The sequence below is a fragment of the Prorops nasuta genome, unplaced genomic scaffold (genome assembly GCF_024137725.1).
Source record: "Prorops nasuta isolate Cenicafe-Biocafe unplaced genomic scaffold, Cenicafe_Pnas_1.2 PNAS00003, whole genome shotgun sequence".
NCBI classification, from domain to species: Eukaryota; Metazoa; Arthropoda; class Insecta; order Hymenoptera; family Bethylidae; genus Prorops; species Prorops nasuta.
The window spans coordinates 5,920,074-5,940,606 of NW_027116800.1; the positions used below are offsets into that span (position 1 = coordinate 5,920,074).

General features: G+C 38.5%; 3 protein-coding genes across 7 annotated transcripts; 2 read left to right on the forward strand and 1 right to left on the reverse strand.

Moving 5' to 3' along the window:
- Positions 1–686: 686 nt before the first annotated feature.
- LOC136786040 (uncharacterized) lies at positions 687–11,958 on the reverse strand. 4 transcript variants are annotated; one of them, XM_066747498.1, is made up of 6 exons: positions 11,597–11,958; positions 9,853–9,870; positions 8,297–9,767; positions 7,957–8,203; positions 4,863–5,215; positions 687–894 (listed from the first exon to the last, which is right to left on the reverse strand). In XM_066747498.1, exons 1-3 carry the CDS (start codon positions 11,917–11,919, stop codon positions 9,689–9,691), a joined length of 420 nt encoding a protein of 139 aa, XP_066603595.1. In that variant the 5' UTR covers positions 11,920–11,958; the 3' UTR covers positions 687–894; positions 4,863–5,215; positions 7,957–8,203; positions 8,297–9,688. The 4 variants fall into 4 exon arrangements, with proteins under 4 accessions (XP_066603595.1, XP_066603594.1, XP_066603593.1 ...); XM_066747497.1 differs by lacking the exon at positions 687–894 and having other exon boundaries at positions 4,741–5,215; XM_066747496.1 differs by lacking the exons at positions 687–894; positions 4,863–5,215 and having other exon boundaries at positions 8,065–8,203; positions 8,297–9,501; positions 9,612–9,767.
- Positions 11,959–12,321: 363 nt separating this feature from the next.
- Positions 12,322–18,127, forward strand: Nt5c (5' nucleotidase C). Of its 2 annotated transcripts, XM_066747492.1 has the most exons (9): positions 12,327–12,393; positions 12,743–13,062; positions 14,670–14,845; positions 14,976–15,200; positions 15,756–15,899; positions 15,991–16,148; positions 16,213–16,399; positions 16,474–16,614; positions 16,696–18,127. In XM_066747492.1, exons 2-9 carry the CDS (start codon positions 12,864–12,866, stop codon positions 17,050–17,052), a joined length of 1,587 nt encoding a protein of 528 aa, XP_066603589.1. In that variant the 5' UTR covers positions 12,327–12,393; positions 12,743–12,863; the 3' UTR covers positions 17,053–18,127. The 2 variants fall into 2 exon arrangements, with proteins under 2 accessions (XP_066603588.1, XP_066603589.1); XM_066747491.1 differs by having other exon boundaries at positions 12,322–13,062; positions 15,759–15,899.
- A 216-nt stretch (positions 18,128–18,343) lies between these two features.
- Positions 18,344–20,514, forward strand: LOC136784414 (dynein regulatory complex protein 9-like). Its single transcript, XM_066745040.1, has 6 exons — positions 18,344–18,710; positions 18,784–18,966; positions 19,118–19,461; positions 19,533–19,816; positions 19,910–20,157; positions 20,232–20,514. The coding sequence occupies exons 1-6, from the start codon at positions 18,459–18,461 to the stop codon at positions 20,499–20,501; spliced, it is 1,581 nt and encodes a 526-aa protein (XP_066601137.1). The 5' UTR covers positions 18,344–18,458; the 3' UTR covers positions 20,502–20,514.
- The last annotated feature ends 19 nt before the right edge of the window (positions 20,515–20,533 follow it).

Consider the following 20,533-nt stretch of genomic DNA (forward strand, 5'->3'; position numbering starts at 1 on the left):
TGGGGAATCAGTCGAAAGAAAGCATATCTCTCGCAGTTGATTTATGAAATTCGTATCGCGAGAAATTTTCGTGATTGTGCGTGAGGAGTGTTGGGGGGGGGGATGTAATATTAGAAGCACGCAGGCCGATTTTCCGCGAGACTTGTCGCTGAAAAACGACGATCCTCGGGAGATTGACTCGTTTGAAAACGTGACGTGCGCGCGTTACGAGCATTTTACAACCGGCTTATAAATCTGTAACGACCGTGTGGCGTGAATGGGAAGCCACGCGCGCGCGTTCGCTCGCGCCCGCGTGCGTTAATACCGACAAAGAACGAAAGTGGCTTTTTCGCCATTTTCCTCGGATCCTCCGACGGGACGCGCAGGCAAAGACCCCTGAACGGAGCAACCGCTAAAATCATTTTCGCCTTTTTTAACACCGCGCACTTTGAACCTTCCGCTCCTTTTTTCTACTCTCGCTATAGCGAGCTAGCGGAAAATCGTCTGGCCCATAAAATACTCACCTACGGCATTAAATATCTCGCCTGAAATATGATCCGGTTAAACCGTTGAGTAAAAACGGTGCTTCGAGTAATTTTTATAAATAACGAATTATCTTTATTATTGTTATCTTGTTTTACAAACTTATTGCAAAAATGTCTTTTATTTTAATTATTCTCTATGTCGAATGACGTCATTGGTCCATTGGCGTAACGATGCGAGAGGCTCTTAAGTTTTTCCTTGAAATTTCTCAGAGAATATTTATACACGGTATAGCGCAAACGGATTATCGCGAATCAGTATGTTACTAAAATCACGCTTACCTCTTTCAAGGCCGCACCCTGCACGTGCACTATTATGCTCCTCTTGCAGAAATTCCTTTCAAGAAATTCCAACTCCTTAGGTGGTTTAATTCTGCAATGCAATAATTGATATAAGAGATCAGCAAAGAGCATTGTAAATATAACGAATAAATAATAATTGATGTAACGTTCCTCTTATGATGGCGAATCTTAGCTGATCTTGCGCGTTTGATAAATATCGGCCCGGTACAAGATACAAAAATGACGCTTCGCGCGAAGCCAAGTGACACGTTTGAAAAGCTCAAACGCGACTCTCGAAGGTGCAAAAAGATTCAATTTGCACAGCACGCCGGCAATCGCGTATACGGATTTGACCCGCTTAACAGAAATACGAAATTCTATCAAGGCTATTATTCCAATGGTGAGATATGTCAATGATAGGATTAAAATCGCGTGCATGCCTAGAAAAAAGAGGCAACAAATTGCATTTCTATACGGATAATTATCGCTAAAACCTGCTTTAGACACTACTGCACGTGTTGCCACGTGCGTGAGAGAACTGCGGTTATTCGTGATCGCGATCGAACGCTATGGAGTAACGTCACGCGATCAATCTCGTAATAACCTTGAAGAAAACCCGACGAAATTAATTTCGCCGAATCTCTGACAGTTCAATTTCAGGGTGGATCGGAAATTCTTCTTGTAAGGATATAAAAGAGGAAACGTAATAAGGAGAATATACTTTATTTCAGAGAATATACAATATTTTTTTATTGTAATACAAATTTCAGAAAAATAAAAAGTACAGCAAAGTTTTATTTTTTTCTTATTCTCTTTATAAACGTGGGATGATTTCATGTTACACGTATGTGTGTCTGTGTTGTGAAGAGATGCGCGCGCAAAGAGAGGTATGTTGCGGTGGTCCAGAGTCGAAGGAACACGAAAGGGGAGGGGGGGGGGGGGGAGGATGAACAGAAACGGCAACGACCAACGCGAGACGGATGGCTACGAGGAGAAAGTTTCGAAGGCAGGAAGTGAAGTAGGCCACGACTTTGACCGCTCGCAAGGTCCATACTCCCGAGGCACGCCACTCGGTCGTTTCTTTCTCCGTGCGCGTATCGTATAGTATGTATGTATGTACGGGCCAGGCAGCGCATACTTCAAATGCGCGCGCGCGCGCGCACACACACACGCGCGCGCGTAAGACACTGAACCGATCATCGAGCGAATCCCACGTCGATGACTCTTCCAACAACCTGTTGTCTCTCCATTATACTATAGCCCTGCTCAACCATTTCCAATTGAACATTCTCATTTTCTCCCCATCACGTATACCATTAACACCGCTACGATTCTGCCAAGTTTCACTGCCAACCTCCTGCAACCAAGCTCTCTTCCACAAGCATTTTTACCGTTCGCACGACACTCACAATTAACTCAACTCGATTGTGTCCCTCATTCTCCACTCTTTTTTTTCCTCGTTATACCCAATATATGGAGTAAGCCATTTAACGTTCTCTAGAGTAAATATATATATATATATATATATATAGGATGTTGTCGAAGCTCTTGTCCATTTGCATTCAAAGAAGTCTCGGCACAACTTTATGTTTCTCAGAATTGCAGATAAATGAATTTTTACATTCTATTTCTGCCACGTGATAAATGATTAGACTGTTTCCAGAGTGGGGCACTTAGCATGTCTTAAAAAGACATAGGCGTAAGAACAGTTTTTTTCCTCGACTATAATAAACTCGTCAATATAAAAGTCCTCAGAGTTTATATATACATATTTCTTCGTTCAACAATGAGTCTACTTTCAAAGTTTATTTCCTACCACCCAAAATCCACTCTTGTTCGCTTCTTGACTCAAGAACGAGATAAAGAATGACGTTGGAAAATCTTTGAATGTTTCGGTTACGTCACAGGGGCCGTGGAGTCTATTATCAAGGGATAAAGCTGCGTGCAAGAGTCGCGGAATTGAAAGAGCAAAACGTGCAAAATTGCGCCTCCAAAGTCGATCGGTACCACTGTTAACCGTAAAACACCATTTGCTCTCGTGTAGCGTATATAACCAAAGGGGCTACGTAGCTTCCTTTTTACACGTGGGCTCGATCAAGTGGGTCAAGGCTGTTTTTAGCCCGGACCAAACATTCCCAATTACGATTCCGTTTCAAATCCTCCGAAAGACTTATTTACTCGGTCCAACTGGCCGATCTCTCCGATAGAAAAATATTTTAATCTCCTCTTGGACCACTTCTATACTCACTGGTGCGCGTTTAGCCATAAACTAGTTTCCCCCTGATGTATATAATCGTTTACCTTATCTTCCTCCTCATCTCGCGTGGAAAATACAATTATAAAAGCGACGAATTTCTCGCAGTTTATCTTCGCGCCGGAAGAGAATCAATCTTTTTTTCTTCCCTCTCTTTTCGTTCACTCCGAGCCGAGCTCGTTCCAGAGCAGTTTTATCCTGAGACGAAAGGAGTTTCGCGCCGAGGCGGATGCAGGACGAGGCTCCGAGCGTTTGCCATTCGCAAAAAGCCACTCTCAAATTTCCTGCTCGGTCAGGTCGGGCTTTTTGCGGGATATAGAAAGTCGCCGCGCGGTTCCTTTCTCGCTGACCCGCCGGAAAAGAGACGTGCCAGCGAGGAAAAAAACCGGAAAGCTACGAAAAGTCTGCAGCCATCTCCGATTCGCTCAGCACCGCTCCTTATTTTATTTCGAGATTCGTGCATGCGTGGCAACCGACGCTTCATCCGCGTTTACGCAAAAATTCATCCCCTCGTGCCGATCGACGTTCACGCTTTTTTCTTACCTTCAGCCTCTGCCATTTTATCTCACAGAAATGGCGTTAATAAAACTCGTTTTAGGCTGAGAATCACTGAAAATTCATCAAATATCTTCGCTGAGAAACCAAAGTTAATAACCGACGCATATTCGGTCAAAGAAACGTTCCTGAAATGCTCCAGCGTGCCGGTATATTCCACTTTATAGGTTGGAACGTTTCCGGAACGTTTTTGACACGTATTTTCTACGTAAGCTAATAGAGCCAAGTAAATTTAATCGAAATTCCTATTTATGTGAAATGGTTTTATAGATATTCTGAATAATTGATACAGAAATAATCGACGTGTCGAGTATGGATGAAAATAAATTATCTCTCCGGAGACTCTTACAGATTATTAACACGTATGTGAGATTGTCGCTACGAGAGTACTATGGGTATTCGCGGTCGAACGTGGGTGAAAAAATTCAAAACACGAATCATTGTTTCGTTATTCGTGTCAAATATTTCCGGGTAGAAAGTTGAAAAAGGAATTGAAAGTTTGAAGATGGTTGCGGAGCGAAAAAAGGAAATGTTTTCTCCGGCAGGATAATTTCGGTTGCGTGGAGTGATACGCGGCATATAGGTGCGCGAAATTGCGGCAAAAACGCGTCGGAAAACGCAACTGGCCCGATACGGTAAATCGCTGCCGATATATATGATGACTGGGGCGGATCTTAGAGACGAAACGGTTCCACGCCAAGGCAAATCGATCCTCAACGATCCGCCATACTTTCTCCCTGGCCACTATAGCATCTTATTTGCGCACACATAACCAACATTCTCTACTTAACCGTTAATCTCGAGTTATTCATAAGCAAGCAGCCAGTCGGAACGAATTTTTGGAAAAATCGAGAGTGCAAATTAGGCTCTAACGGCCAATTCAATGTGGAGAGTCTGCCGGTGAAAATGGCGGACGAAGATTTGGCGGGAAACTAGTACAAATATTGCTCGATTCCCTATTTCCTTTTTTTTCCATCAGATAACTAGTATACCAAGATACCAAAATGACGCGTTCCATGATAGTAATCGAGGAAGAAACTTGCAAAATTATTCCTTGAATATTACTAAACATATAAAACTGGCGTAATAAGTTTGATTCCTATAACTCATTCTCTCTATGGCTAAGAATTACCATGATTCCGAAATAATGCGTTACACAAGAACACTTGGGAAAATAACTTGCAAGAATCATCCTTGGATATTGCGGTTTAAAACTGGTACAATGAGTTTGGTTTCTATAAATGACTTACCTCCACAGTTCTTCTTTCTCCTCGAGCTATGAATTATCGGGATATAGTGAAAATGATATATATTGCTAACATATATAACGCATGTAGCGTTTATTTAAACAAATTTAAAATTTTGGTGTCTCGAGAAATGTATACTCGGTGTGTCGCTAACGTGTAGCTTACTTTTACTACTTTGAGCGAGACTACGGTCTCCTGATTCTTTTCAACTTTTCAAGTAACCAGTTCCTCGGAAAGAAATTTGCCAAATTTCATCCACGTATATCACCTTATTAAAAATTCGTGACTTGGTTTTGGTTCCCGCGGATGACTCGTTTAACCTTCCCATTTGGCTCAGCACCAAAGCAGAATTTTGTCTGAAAAAGAGTTGTTAGTGTTATTCAAATTTTTTTTGAGAGTTTAAATAGTTGAAATGACGATTTTATTATTCTTCATGAATCTCTCCTTTGTCCCACCCCCTCCGAATATCCGTAGCACGTATCATTACACTGCCGTGTGAAAACAAACACAGGCACACACACAAATACACCCCGAAGCACGTAGATGCGCTTCCCGATTGGGTTATTCGAGTTGGCGGCATCGTTCTCCATTCGGAGATTCAGCTTTTTCAGCGCATTATTGTCTTGGCTCGCTCGCGCAAACACGGTTACGTCCGTGGACGCTCGTATACACATCACTAAAAACCAATTCCGCCCAATTCAGAAAGGTCAAAGTAATCCGGACTCGTAGGGCATTAAAATAATCGAGTAATCTCCACCAACAGCTACAACCCAGCAAGACGTACATGATGATCATGACGTGATAGACTTATTTTATTCAAACTATACAGCAAATTGATGAAAACTTATTTGAAATAAATAAAATGAACTCATATTTTAGTAAAGTTGCTGTTTCGTTATGTGCGAAATGTATTTAAGACGTTTATTGTAAAATAATTTGCTAAATCTTACATCCCCAGCAGTTCGCATATAACGGACATGACATGATGAATTTATTTTATTCAAACATTACAGCAAATTAATGAAAACTTATTTGAAACAAATAAATTGAACTCATATTTGAGTAAAGTTGCTGTTTCTTTATGAGCAAAATGTATTTAATATACATGATTGTAAATTACTTTGCTAAATTTTGCATAAATTTTGCTGCTTCGACAATCATCAATTTGACACAGAATGTTGGTGCTTAATGTGTAGCAAATCTGATGAAAAACATAATTACGATATTTGCATGATTTTGTTGAATCAACCTATTTACCACTTATTGCATCAAATAAGTATTACTCTTAAAGTAGAGACAATATTAATACAAGGCATATCTAAAATATGTTGTAAATCTAATATGTAAAAATGTAATCTCTTTATAACAAGTTTATTTTTCTTCATCTTGAGTCAATATTGTTGTATAAAATACATGTAAATAAAACATGATATTATGAAACAAATATTTGCTTTAAACGTGATTATAGATCATGATGTAAATTTCAATACCAAAAGTTATATTATAAAATTCTACTAAATATTACTTCAATTTTGTAAGTTTTCTATATTTTCAAAAGTAGATGAAAATTTTACAAAAACTTAATTTAAAAAACTGCAACTGTCATGCGTAATAACTCAGAAAAATTATTACTCTGATGAGTTACAATTTCTTCAACTTGTTTAGTCTCGCTTTGGTGTTCATCGGTCGATGAAGTGAAAAGTGATAAGTTCTATTCGTACTAGTGAGCAGTTTTATTAGGGAACCCTAGGAATATAAGCAATCGGTAAGTATTTTCTTTTTGTAATACATATATATTTATTATTTCAATAGTAGTATTTTGTAGGAAAAATTATTCAATTTTTATCAATATGATGCGCAATCGTAGCAAAAAATCCTTTATTATTATTTCCACAGATGCTGCCAAAAAGATTAAAACACTTGATAAATTTAATAGGGATGTATTCAAGTCAAATTTCCAAGAAGCATTGAGATCATATAAACAAATAGCGAGGAATGCAAGAGGTACTAATAAAAAAGGGCAAAAACGGAAGCGTGCAGACGAGGAAAAGGAACTGTTTCCTGATGAAAACGATTCTGCCCATACTTTAAGCGATTAAAAAAATAATTAATATTTTATAATATTTTAACATACTTTATTTTTGTAATATTATTTTATAGTATTTAAATAAATTTTAAGTAAATTTGTCGTAAAATTAAGTTGTAAATTTCATAGCAATTTACCTATAACACATGTAGAGTTAGGTTGCAGTAAATTGTACGAACATTTTGCTACACGAAATGTAGCAAGTTTATATCAAATTTATCTACACTTTAATACACAAAATATAGTAAAATTTACTTCAAATTTGTCTACATTTTACTACAAGAAATGTAGTAAAATTTACTTCATATTTATCTAAATTTTGCTACACAAAATTTATGGAACGTTTGCAAGATTTTGTGGACATTGCGTTTGTTGATATTATGATGCAAATTTGCTGTAAACGATGCGAAATTTATTTTTCTCATTGATATTCCCAATTATGAGTAAATGTTTCGATTATTATTTTCAGTATTTTTAACTTCAAACTTTGCGCCCACCTGTACACTCATAAGGATAGCAACTTTACTACAAATAATTATTTGAATTGCTGTAAACCTTATATAAATATGAAGTAAACCTGTCTGGCTGGGAATTGACGGACTTTCCAACGGAACAGGAAAATTCTATCAAATCACGCCAAGTCTCGTCCGCAATAGTCGAATAGAGTTTATAATTCGTAAAGCGGTACGGCACGGGTATACGGCAACATCAAAATGAGAAAAATAAAAGAAAATTCGTGAAAAAGTAGCAAATGTGATCAGAGCTTTGAGGTTAGGAAGGATCGTGGACAGTTTGGGAAAGGGATGAAAAAACTATGTCGAGGTTTAAATATGCATTGACCAGCACAAAAACAATTAAGCGTATTTATTTAATGGTTTTGGGTCTCGAAACGCGCGCGTCGTGCTTGGAGGAATAAAAAGAGTGGGCTTATTTGATTACGTCCCGCGCACCTCGTCCTCCTTTTCCTGGCTGCCGGTATAGTTGGAGGAACACTAGTTAACGCACACGCACCTGCAACGGCGATCGGCTATAGTGAGTGATAATCGTAGAGTAGGTCAGCGGAACAGCGCCTCTAGCAATCTGCGTTCTTCGCCTTCTCGATGCGCTCGCGCGATCCCATGCACGCACACATGGAAACACGTGCCGTAAAATCCCTTCGATACAATCTCGCATCTACACTCAACAACACTGACCGTGGAACGCGCCGAGACCTGTCTGTAGGCTGTTGTACGGGTCTGCAGCACCGGAGACAAAAAACCTGTGTTGACAAGCGGAGAGAGATACCAGGAAATTAGAGTGGTGTTAGAATTGGAGGAAAGAACTCGTGTTTTTGCAAAACATAAACACAAACCGAGGGCGCAGGCAAAGTGACATTGCTAAGTAATCGACGTTTCTTCTCGATTAATCTTCCTCGACGAATATTCCTCAAACATTAATATTCTCAATAATCGCACTACAACTCTTCTCCCACGTTAATTGCTCCCTCATAAATCTTGCTGTGTTTACGCTCGCGATTCCTACTTGTCACGGGCCAGTCTCCGTCGCGATAAACACTATCATGAAAATGGAAATCATCCGAAGGAAATAGAAGCGAGCGTTCGTGTATTGGCGCCCGTTCATTTCTTCATCATTAGTCGAAAGCCCTGTCGACTAAGAGTTATCAGACGGATGATTAATTACGCTAAAAGGTGCAATTTTGCCAGCGAGCCGAGTCAGGAAACGAAGATCCTTTAATCACTTTCGTGCACCTTCTGCCAATTGGTAAACAGCGAACTTCCAGGAGAATCGATTTCTTTTTTTTTCGATAGCTGGAAAGAGAGAAAGAAGTGATTGAAAACCATCGTACAGAATCGAACGTAGAATTTGTGATACATACCTCGAAGCTTGCTTCATCATTTTCGATATTCAAGAAAAAAAACTTTCTCTTGGTACGATAAATGTTATAAGAAATGAAAAGGTTGATGAATGGATAAGGATTAGCGACATTCTCGTTTATTTTTTGAATATTTCATAACGCGTATATTATTCTGTACAAATCATTGTAGCACGAATGGTGCTAGAAACGTTTATAACATGTTTCCGGAATCAATGGTTGCGTTCAGAATCCTTAGCGCTAAGGTATCGTTATATCATATGATTGGTCAATTGAATCAATTTGACCAATCACGATACGTCTACCTTTTGCGTAGCGCTAAGGATTCTGAACGCGGCCAATAGCTACATTCAGCCCGATCCACAGTTGAATAGGCTATTTCATACGTTATTAGCTGCTACTTTTGAATTGTACAATTTCAACCAATGATGTCAACTGTTTAATAAGAAATACTCAATTGTTGCAACCGTTGCTTCGTTTGAAAGCATTCAATTTAACACTTCGGGACGTTTTACAAGCATTTTCGACGTACCTACGTATTTGGAAATAAATCATTGGTACTACATTGAAAACATCAATAGGCGTTTTCCATTTGAGGTGGTTTCAGCGTTGAGTATCGTACCAAGTGAGGGCTCTAGTGGTGCTTATACTAAATTTCACCATTTAATTTTTATAAATTGTACCTATACAAATTTTTTTACTTTAATAACGATAAATTCCAAATATTTTATTAAGTAAAAGTAAAGCAAAGGAAATTTTTCTACTTTGCAAATGCTTGTTGACGGATACTCACCCGGGATTAGAGAATTTTAACTCTCATTACAAGTTTGTTTAGTCGGCAAGGTACAATTTTCTTAACGATATATTATTCTATATACGTAAATCAAGCAATAATCTCCTTGTTTTTTTTAATCGTTTATATTTTAGAGCTGAGTAAATGCGGCTAGAACTAATATGACGACCGATAGTAACATAACGCAAAGGTAAAAATGATATTTTTGCAATATTTTTAGCTCAATAAATTGATCGGTTACCTCATTTTTTCATTGGTTCTGGAAAGTTAAATATATGATGAATACTGTAGACATTTTTTAAAGAATTTCTTAAATTTTTCAAAAAGTCGCTTGTGCCTTCTTAAGGCTCAAAAAACATTCATAATATAATATTCTTGTAACACGTAGTATATGCATATTTCAAGCGTTTTCGACCTCGAGTGGAAAGCTTCCAATGATACATACAAGGAACGCCGAAATCTGAGAAGTTTATTCTTGCATCTACTTTTACCCACACACACAACGTGTTCATGTTACTTTCCGTAAGCGCAACAAAATAAGCAGCAGAGAATTATGTATATCGTCCATAGAAAACGGTCGTAGAAATATATCAGGCCAATAATTACACCGAGGAGCTTGAGATTTGTCGTTAAAATCTAAAAACCGGTTATATTATGGCCGATTGTGAGATACGGGATGGCCTGTCGACTTTTCTTGCCATCGTAGAAGCGTTCCAATTCCGACGGGCACTACGCGTATCACTCGCAATGGTGCGTCTAAGGACGCCATGATTAAACGCATTTACTTCTGCGCTTGACAATTAATTATTCCTTGAACGACGTCCAATGAAAGCCGTCGCGGAACGGTCTCACGATCAAGGACGATAATCGAACCGGAAGGGTGGAGCCGATCCTGGTGAGAGGAACGAAGGACGTAGAAAGTTCCTGACACCAAATTGCTATCTGCGTACACGTGTAACAACGGAGGATGGCTCTCGAACGGAGGAAGGAACGAATAAACGTGAATAAACAAACGTAGAGATGAGTAATTGTAATAGCGGCTATTTATTTATTCCTCTCTCTCTCTCTCTCTCTCTCGTAACGAAGTATCGCGTGTCGGTGAGACAGGGGAAATATATCCACCAGGTGGCTGACGCAACGACCAATCGGTCAAAATGCTGCCATAACCTCACTAGCCGGAATCTCAATGGCGCCCGGAGAGCATGCTAAATGTGAAAGTGCAAGATGCACTTTGCGAAGACGCGACGATTAGATGCATCGCATCTTCTCGGCGAGTTGACGACCGACAACTAACTTAGATTAAGGCAATGAGGTCACGTGATACCGCCGAGCTGATCGCCGCCACGAGTTTTCAGTAATCTTTCAGAGCGATCGATCGAGAGCGTCCAATCAATCATCGTGAAATAATCATCGCCACTCTGCTTTGGCCGAATTCAACCGATTCGAGTACAGACCAGATAACGCGGACGTTTCTTGTTTCGCGTTAGACTCTTGCAGCGAAATACCAAAAGATTCGTTGCGTTTAGAAAAAACATTTATTTCGAGTGAAAAACGGTGATGCGTGCGTATATATTCTGATAGTTGGACGTTGTGATTGTGATTCGTTAGAATTATCGGTAGATGGCGCGACACAGTGGCCCCATTCGAGAGACGGTTCCCTAGACGCAAATAATTAGGTAAGCTATGATCGAGGGAACCGGGTCACGTGTCACCGGTAGCAATAGAGCATTTACGGAAATGTTAGAGCGACTTGGACGAGCGAGCACTGAAAGGACGCAAACACAGCTGATCATCGTTCGTAACATCGCCGATCCAGCCTTAACCACTACCTAATACTCAAAGGTCATTCGGATAAACTCGCACTTAACTCACTCACACTGCTGCACACGGAAACCACTCAACAGGACGAAACGACGTTCGCGTTTTTCGCTTTTAGATTCCGCTATGCCACGTATGTTATGTCGTGAAACGTCGATCGAACATACCCGCAACTATCCTCGACACGCCAAAACGCTCCTCTCTGGAGAAACTCTCTGTCAAGGTCACGCTGATTTATCAAACGACAATTAGCCACTTGGCACGGTCTAGAAATCACTAACCAAAACACCGATAAAACATAATTCAGCACATTCCTCTTCCACTCTCTATTACTCGATCGTAATCTTAGTAAATCCTGGACGAATCGCAGAATGATGTAATTTGGAACAAAGTTGGAATGCCCGCAGCTTGCTATTATGCCAGAGCGAACAGAAACCGCAATGAGAGGCGTGAAAATATTCAAAGCTTGGCACTCGACCACGTGGCGCATTACCGGTTCATCTATTTCTGTCTTTCGATTAGTCGCTGCTTTCCTTATCTGTCGTATGTCTTATTTTCCAGAAGATTCCAGAATATTAACGGCGCGGAAAAGCAGGGAGAAATGGTATGATTGCGCAAAACACGTGCCGGTTAAAATTTAACTAGTACGAGCGCAGCCAACGCGCACAGAACACTCTTGTATAGCTTCAAAGTCAGGGCCAAACGGCCGATTGAATTCGAGAACACGGAGATAAAAATAGCCCGGGCGCGAAGAGCAAGAGGGAGAGAGCGAGAGATCGTGCTTGATCGCACGAGGGACAGAAATGTAAAAGGAGATGGCACGTGGAGGGACGGAGAAGGAAACATTATTGTTAGAGCGTTAGGCTAGAGTTAGTTGGCCACATCGGTTAGTTGAATCGGATCGGTCAGTGACGAATTCGAACAATCGACTTCTTTCGAACTGTAACAGTGACCCTGTGCCAAGGTAACCTCACTCGCCACGCGTCTCTCATCTCTTCGACGTCATCAAGCCCAAATTGTATCATTCACGAGCGACCTTGTACCTTCTCCTATGCAACTCGATCACACTCCGACTCGACGAATCTATCAACCACTTGAATTATTACCAAGATCAATACAGCAATACACTCGTTCGACGGAGCTCCAAATTCTCAAGGGAACACGCTCCGTGTGAACGTCGTCCCGTATCTCGCATTCCAGAAGTAGTAAATAAACAGTTTAACCTTGCACGTGTTCTCTGTGTATCACTCACGCAGCAGCTCTACGAAAATATTTTGCTCGGTTTTCTCGTTACATATTTGGTGCACATATAGACAGCAGCAGAGGGAGATTGCGTTTCCATCAGGGAGAATTCTGAATTTGCGCGGGAAACGTTGGACCAATCCTAGAACGACTGGCGGCGTGTGTTTTGACGCGCGCCCGCCAATTGTCGTAATGTTGCTTTCAAGGATCGTGAGTGTCGCGGCGCAATCGCCTCTCCTCGTCGAAAATACCTCGGCGCCCTGGCTTCTGCGAGCTCTCGGCAAAAATGTTACCTCCAGGCGTCACAGGGCCATGCAGGCCGACCGCCCGAAAGAAATATCTGGACAAGACATGCAGGAGAACTACCGAAAAATGAGAGAAAAGTGCAAGTGTGAGTACCTCGTTGAGCGTCGCCATCTTGATTCTTTGCACAACTTGTTTTCTCTTACATCCTCTCATCTCCTGCCCTCTTTCATCTCTCTCTCTCGCTCCCTCTCACGGAACACGCGCTTGCGCATACGAATAACCATCGTCTCTCGTCTCGATTAGGTTTTCGATATATCGAATATCCATACAAGTGCGCATGTATATGATCGCGCAGCATACTTGTGTATTTCAATAATAATATATGGAAATTATAATTTTATAGTATAAACAAATACATCTGAAAAAGTAAAGAATATTGCTTTTATTATTAGAAACGCGAATAAGAGTCTTCGATGCTAACCAACACTCTCGCGATATTATAAATAGAAAACAGCTAAAAAACATTTCAATGTTGTCGACGCGTCTTACCTACAACCTTTACACTACCAAAAGAATAAGAAGCTTCTAATCGACGTCTGTCTGGCTTTCTATTCTTTAAGTTTGATTGCTTGCGCCAACTCTCTTTATCGCTATACGATAGCCAGTCGACATTACGCAATACCGTTATGATCTATCGATGCTAAATAATGCCCTAGTGAAAATCTACAACGGCCGTTGCATAACTTTGGAAATATTAGACGTATAGCGTTGCGAAATGCGAATGTTCCTAAAACATGTTCCAATATATCAAATTGATTCCAGGAAGGTTCCAGCAACGTTTCTAGCATAATGTTTGCTAAACGGGTACTCTTATGAGAAATCTTTTAGTAAAATTGATTTTTCGGCACTCCTTTCCTATAGAGTACCCTATATGTATACCACTTACGATGCCATAGATTGGAAGGAGCATATAGATAAAGAGCGCAATACATGCGCGCGCTTTCACCTAATTGAAGTGCTTCATTTTTGTGGATTAAAATTGCTCGATAGACCTGACGCGCGGTTTAAAATGAATAGCACTAATGATTCGAATGAAAAGCGTACAGCGTATGGGGAAGACTAGCGTATGAGACAGATAGAAAAATCTAGGCCGGTGAAAATCTACTGGAGCATCTGTAGAACGAAACGAGAGCGCGACGTAATCGAGAAACAGAGCCAGAATAACATACTTCATGTTTGTTATCCTATCTAGGGAGAATTCGCTGCGCAAGGTCAATCACAGAGCGCTGTGCGTAGTCTATTACATTGGTTGGTAAACACAACATATCCGATTCGAGTAAAAATTACTGTGCACCAAATTAGCACGTTTCATCAATCTTTGAAAAACCAAATAAATTCACTAATACAACTATTTTATAATTTCGTCTATTATTCAATCGTCCTATTGTTATACATATTTCATAAATTAATTAACGTGTTTATTAATTATGCAGTAATTTCGCGTGAGACTTGTCCTACTATTATATATATACCAGCCATACATCACTTTGAAATAGCATCATAATGAGATTTCAGTGAGTTAGCTCGCAAGTAATGCAAGTATCGTAATATCAGAGGCCATTATCCTCTGGTAATAAATTCAATAGTGAATGTTGGCTGAAAGTATTGTACGAAATAAATCTATAGCACTTCTCTTTTCTCATTTAGACATTTTTCGACGAGTTTTATGATATATTTATGCTTATTTTACAGCTAAGAAATTACCCCCGGATGTGAAACCGAAAGGTGTGTTTGCTTGCAACGAGTTGGATTTAAAGGAAGTTCAAGTTTATGGATTCGATTATGATTATACTTTGGCCTGCTACAAACCTTCTTTGGATTTTCTACTGTACAACCTTGGACGGGATATGCTGATTAAAAAATTCAAGGTGAATTCTCGTTTGAATAGCTTGGAAAGCTTTTTATATATTATTGTTTTGAAAGAATGTGCTAAGAATTGTAATGCGAGTGTTTGTTGATAAGAGAGCTATTGGCAAATTGGTGCAATCGTTTTTGTAGTATCCCGAGGGAATCGGCACTCTCGAATACAAAGAAGACTTTGCTGTTCGTGGTCTACATTACGACATCGAGAAGGGTTTGCTCCTTAAACTCGACAGCTTTCTGCAAATTCAATTGGGAACGGTTTATCGCGGCCTCAGCCGACTCCCCGATGAGGATGTTCTGCGGCTTTACAAAAACAGGATAATACCGATTGCCTATGTCGAGGCACAAAAACATTCTCAGGTATTATATTATTCATATTTTTTACTCGGGTCCTCCACCTTGGTATAATCAACCGAGAACATTGATTCTCTCGACCCTTTTGTTGAAATAATTTTAACCCTTAACGCTCGGAAGTCTTCGCTGAGGGGACACGTATTAGTGTTATAAAGATCGAAAGGCAAATTGTTATCGAGCGTTAAAGGTTAATATATACAGGGTGTTTCACGTAAGACGCCCCAGATCATAGATACAAAGCGAGGCGTACCTCTTTAACTATAAGAGATACGCGTCACTTTTGTATCTATGCTCTGGAGTGCCTTACGTGAAACAATCTGTATATGCTGTTATATCTATATGTAAGAAAATATGCAACGTACACTTTTATTGGAAATACTCAAGCACACTTTTTAACATTTGTTACTCCTTTTGAATTGCATGCATCGATATATGTTCTTGGTGGTGGAATTTTTGGGGGTTCTAACAAACATAGAAGGTAAGCATTTTGCTGATATTTTTCTAATAGTTTGTACTATAGCAAAATTGTTGTATATTAATATTTTAATTATATCCACTTTTAAGCATGGCCTTCACAAAGCAAAGATGGTTCAATTAGCCGATCTTTTCTCAGTGCCAGAAATGAGTTTATTGTGCAACGTTACGGATTACTTTTTAAGGAATCGAATCGATTATCATCCGGAAATATTGTTTAGAGACGTCAAGGTAAAGAAAAATTAACTTTAATAGAAATTAGCACTATGGTAAGAGAAGTGCTGTGAATTAATTATTTATGAAATAAATTTGTTGCTTGTAGAGCTCCGTACAAAGCTGTCACCCTATTATGCACGAGCTGGTGGAACAAAATGTACCAGAGTACCTGGAACCGAATAAAGATTTGTCAAAGTTTTTTCATCGATTAAAAAGTGCTAACAAAAATATGTTTCTAGTGACGAATAGTCCATTTCATTTCGTGTGAGTAATCTCGCTAAATGGATTGAATTTCAACTTCATATTTTCACATCTTTCTGCTTTTCAGGGATAAAGGTATGAAATTCTTAGTTGGAGATGATTGGGTCGATTTTTTCGATGTAGTTATAGTTCAAGCCAGAAAACCACGATTTTTCACCGAAGAGTCTCGTCCTTTAAGAATTTACGATAAGGTGCATAAAACGCAGTTATGGGATCGAGTAACGAAATTGGAGAAAGGTGTAATATATCTTGAAGTGAGTTTAGTTTTTACTATGTGCATAAAAGTAAAACATTTTATTTATAGTACAATGAAAATGTTTGAATATAGGGTACAGTAAAACAGCTTCAAGATATGACTGGGTGGCGGGGACACCAAGTTTTATATTTTGGCGACCATCCTTATAGCGATTTGGCGGATGTGACGCTGGAACACGGTTGGAGAACTGGAGCGATAATAAGGGAGCTTACGGTATTAACAAGACATTTTATATTATTATTCACACGGTTGCTTAATAACTCGTAAGCATAATAATATTTATTGATTTTACAGCATGAGATCGAGACGCTCAATCATCCAAAGTTTAAAGAGAATGCCAATTGGCTGCAGATGTTAACTGGTCTAATAGAGCAGCATCAAGATTTCGAAGGACCAGAGGTACAAGAATACCTGGAAAAATGGATGAAGGAGAGGGACCAGCTGAGGAATGATATTAAGCGTGTATTCAACGAGCAATTTGGCTCGGTCTTTAGAACATATCATAATCCAACGTATTTTTCCCGGAGGCTCTTTAGATTTGCCGATGTATACATGAGCTCGATTACAAATTTGCTGGGCTATGCGACGACCCATACTTTCTATCCTCGACGTGGTGTAATGCCACATGAATATACTAGTTATTTCGTTTAGTGAAACAATGCGATAAGTGCAAGCTTCCTCGATACTGGAGCACACAGATACGTTAGAAATAATATTGTAACTACAAAGATGATGATTTTGCGAGTAAAGCATAGGGCGACAGTAAGGACAATGGAGGATATTAGTTATAGGTTACTGTCAATAGGAAAGAAGTAGGTATATAATATGTCTAACGAGCGGATAAAATCTGTGCCATGACAGTACAAAGAAAGTATATATTAACTGATAAAAGTTACAAATCGATGGAATCGTATTAAAAGTCTAATTCTGTCATAATCTATTAAAAATAAAGAGATGTATATTGTTATATTATAATTAAATAAAATAAATGTTTGCTTTATTGTTGATAAAGTAGATAGAGCCAAAGAAGGAAAACACGTGAGACGGGAAATAAAATTGGAGAGATAGAGAGACATAAATCTCTGATATCTGTTTCAATATACTCAATATATTCAATATTCCGGCTCAGGATTCCATAAACATGATAGACCGTAGGCGTACACCAAACGTAAACAAATATAAAACAGCAGATGTAAATGTTATATACAATATAGTACGCAAATAGTATGCTTTATTAAACGTGCCAAAAGTATATTTTACTATTAAAATATTAATCTATTATTAGTATAGGACATAGAAAAATAATATTTGTCTCATCATTGCTCGATGTGGCAATGGTTACTAATACTCTAAAGTATATTATCCATTTTTTGAAGAAGCAGTTGATCTGCTTTTCTAGTTGTTATATGTGTAATTACATACCATGCTAATCTCTAAAGACCTGTAGATATTAAAGCAGAACAAAAATATTTTCATAATAGAGAATTATTTACAATTAAATTACATAAATCTTATTATACTTTCTTCTATTACAGTTGTTTATGTATATAACATATCGTTTTTCGATGTATATTTTTGTAGAATGGCTAAAATGAAATTGCGCGCACGCTCTTTATTGATAAGAAGAAAATAGGGTGTACAATGAAAGATCTTTTGTTGTTCAATCAATTAAGTTCCTAGATATATTTACATAATGTACAAGAGAATAAAACATGTGTTCATTATGCATAGTTCGAATGCTTGTGATCATAATGTGAGTAATAAAGTTTTATTCTGAAGCAAACTATATACTATGTATACGAAGTTACTTTTCAATGTTATTCATTATTAATCCATGGAACATTATGAATCTATTCTTTTTTGTTTGTTTGTTTTTGTTTTTTTACGTCAGATCCGTCAGACTTCTTCTGTTATAAAAAGATAGTGTTCATCTAAAAAAATCTACAGGTTAGTTGAAATGTGGGAAGATTTGAAGGATAAAGTATCTGGACCAATATTTTGTATATTGGTCCTTTCAGCGTATCTTGTCAATAGATTTATCGAATAAAACCGATAAAATGGATAAGGAAAGCTTAACATACGACGCGCAGAAGCTCCGCTCTGCTCTTGCACTTTCGGAAATTTCAACAACAACCATGGGTCAAATTCGAAGTAATGTAATTCATCTCGATAAACCGTCCATTGATAAAGACGTTATCAATGAAACGATGAAAAAAGCTGCACTTGCCTTTTCCGAGAATTTAGATAAAATCTCAAAGACGGACTTTCAGAAAATAATGGTATATAAATTATTACGTTCTAGCACATTAGCACACTAAGAATATATATACATATCTATATATATGTTTATAATACCTCTGACTTGAGATATGAACCTTTTAGTCTGAGGAGGGTCAAGGTCGGACTGATAAAATTGAAAAACCTCGCATAGAAAGTACGCGTAGCGGAAGTCTAAAGGGTGACCAGTTCATAAAGCAGAAACAGCGCGGTAGCCGCTTCGCGTCTGATAAGCCAAGAGTCAGTTTATTCTTTGGACGAATGCCCTTGAGTCCCCAAGTATCGACCGTATGTTCATAGCACAAATAATTCTACAAAAATATACATTAGTTCTTTTCAATGAAATTTAATGCTTGTAACATAATACAGTTTTGTTTTGAATAAACAGAAAAATTGTTCAATAAACTTGTATTGTTGATATTAGACACCTATAATTTAGAGCAGAATGGTACTTCCAAGTACGTCAGGAGTAGTACCAAAGGCAATTTTAAAAGACGACGTATCGGCAGTAACTGACGAGGCCCCAGCCATACAAGCCCCAAAAGCGATTCTATTGACCAGTGCAGAAGCTGCGTTATTTTCCACTGTTCTCCAAGAATGTCTCGACAGATTGGAAGTCATCCAACACATAATACCTGCACCCCTGGACAAGCGTTGGGACGAGTCGTATAAAACCGTCGATGAACTTTACGGTGGGCCAGATGGGCCAGATTTCATTTTCAGGAACGACATGGGTCTCCCACCCATCGTTTTAGAACCTTTTGCTAAATTGCAAAAAGACAGGTTAGATCTTAAATATTTTTGTTAACAAGTATAAAATTGTTGTCTGCAATTATATTGATTTTACCTTATAGAACATATGCGTATAACGTCATCAAAGATATTCTTAGAGAAATAAAATGCAGCAGAACGATTGATAGATTAAACAGTGAGATGGACAGTATTGGAAAAACGAAAGAAGATAAACGCCATTTGGAGATGACCGCTGAAAAGTGGACAAAAGATATTCAGCAGCTGGAGCAGATGATAGCAGACAACAACAAAAGCAACGAAAAGGAAAAACATGAGATTAAAAAATTTGCGCAATTGATGAGCTTGCAGGTCGATGAAGCGATATTTCTTACTGGCTTGAAATTAGGTAATTCTCAATTTCGTTTGAGTGTGTATTAAATTCTATGTATCTGTTAAGATATCTAATGCTTTAACAATAATCTTTGAATTATCTTCTTAGGATACGTAGAAAGGTGGGAGAGAGCCAGACTCGACCAGCAAATCTTCAAGCTTGACCAAGAGGAGAAAAAGTATTTTAACGAGTTGAGCGAAATTTCAAAAAGTTATAATGCGAACGAAATTATTTGCGGAGAAATCTGTACATATCTCCAAACAAATTCTCATGATCTAGAAAATGAGATAAACGAATGGACCAGTAGATACAATAACGAATTTGAGCAACGACAAATAATGATTGATGATTTAAAAGTTTGTTATTTTTTACGATTAAACTGATTCTCTATAGTACAATATAACGTAAAGACTAAAAATATGAATTGCAGGAGAAAACCGAGAAGCAAAATATAGAATTGGAAAACTTACGGTTGATGGTGGAGAGGGAACAAAACACTGTGAACAGAATAAAGGCTGAAAGGGAAGAAATTAAAAGAGAGGAAGAATATTGGTCTGTTGTTCACCGGGCAGCAAAGGTTATTCAGTCTTTGTGGAAAGGATACATGGTAAGACATCAACTAGGCGAATATAAGGACTTATGGTTAAAGCTTAAGAAGAGAAAGAAGGGTCAAAAAGGCAAAAGAAAAAAGAAAAAGTGATGGAAAGTAAACTGTAGTATAGTCAAAAAAGA

Coding starts and splice junctions, on each gene's coding strand:
- Nt5c (XM_066747492.1), top strand. CDS start 12,864: ATGTTGCTTTCAAGGATCGTGAGTGTCGCGGCGCAATCGCCTCTCCTC. Junction 14,846..14,975: donor TGCTGATTAAAAAATTCAAG/GTGAATTCTCGT, acceptor TCGTTTTTGTAG/TATCCCGAGGGAATCGGCAC. Junction 16,400..16,473: donor AAGGTGTAATATATCTTGAA/GTGAGTTTAGTT, acceptor GTTTGAATATAG/GGTACAGTAAAACAGCTTCA.
- LOC136786040 (XM_066747498.1), bottom strand. CDS start 11,919: ATGCGCCACGTGGTCGAGTGCCAAGCTTTGAATATTTTCACGCCTCTC.
- LOC136784414 (XM_066745040.1), top strand. CDS start 18,459: ATGGATAAGGAAAGCTTAACATACGACGCGCAGAAGCTCCGCTCTGCT. Junction 18,711..18,783: donor TATTACGTTCTAGCACATTA/GCACACTAAGAA, acceptor TGAACCTTTTAG/TCTGAGGAGGGTCAAGGTCG. Junction 19,817..19,909: donor TCTTACTGGCTTGAAATTAG/GTAATTCTCAAT, acceptor TTATCTTCTTAG/GATACGTAGAAAGGTGGGAG.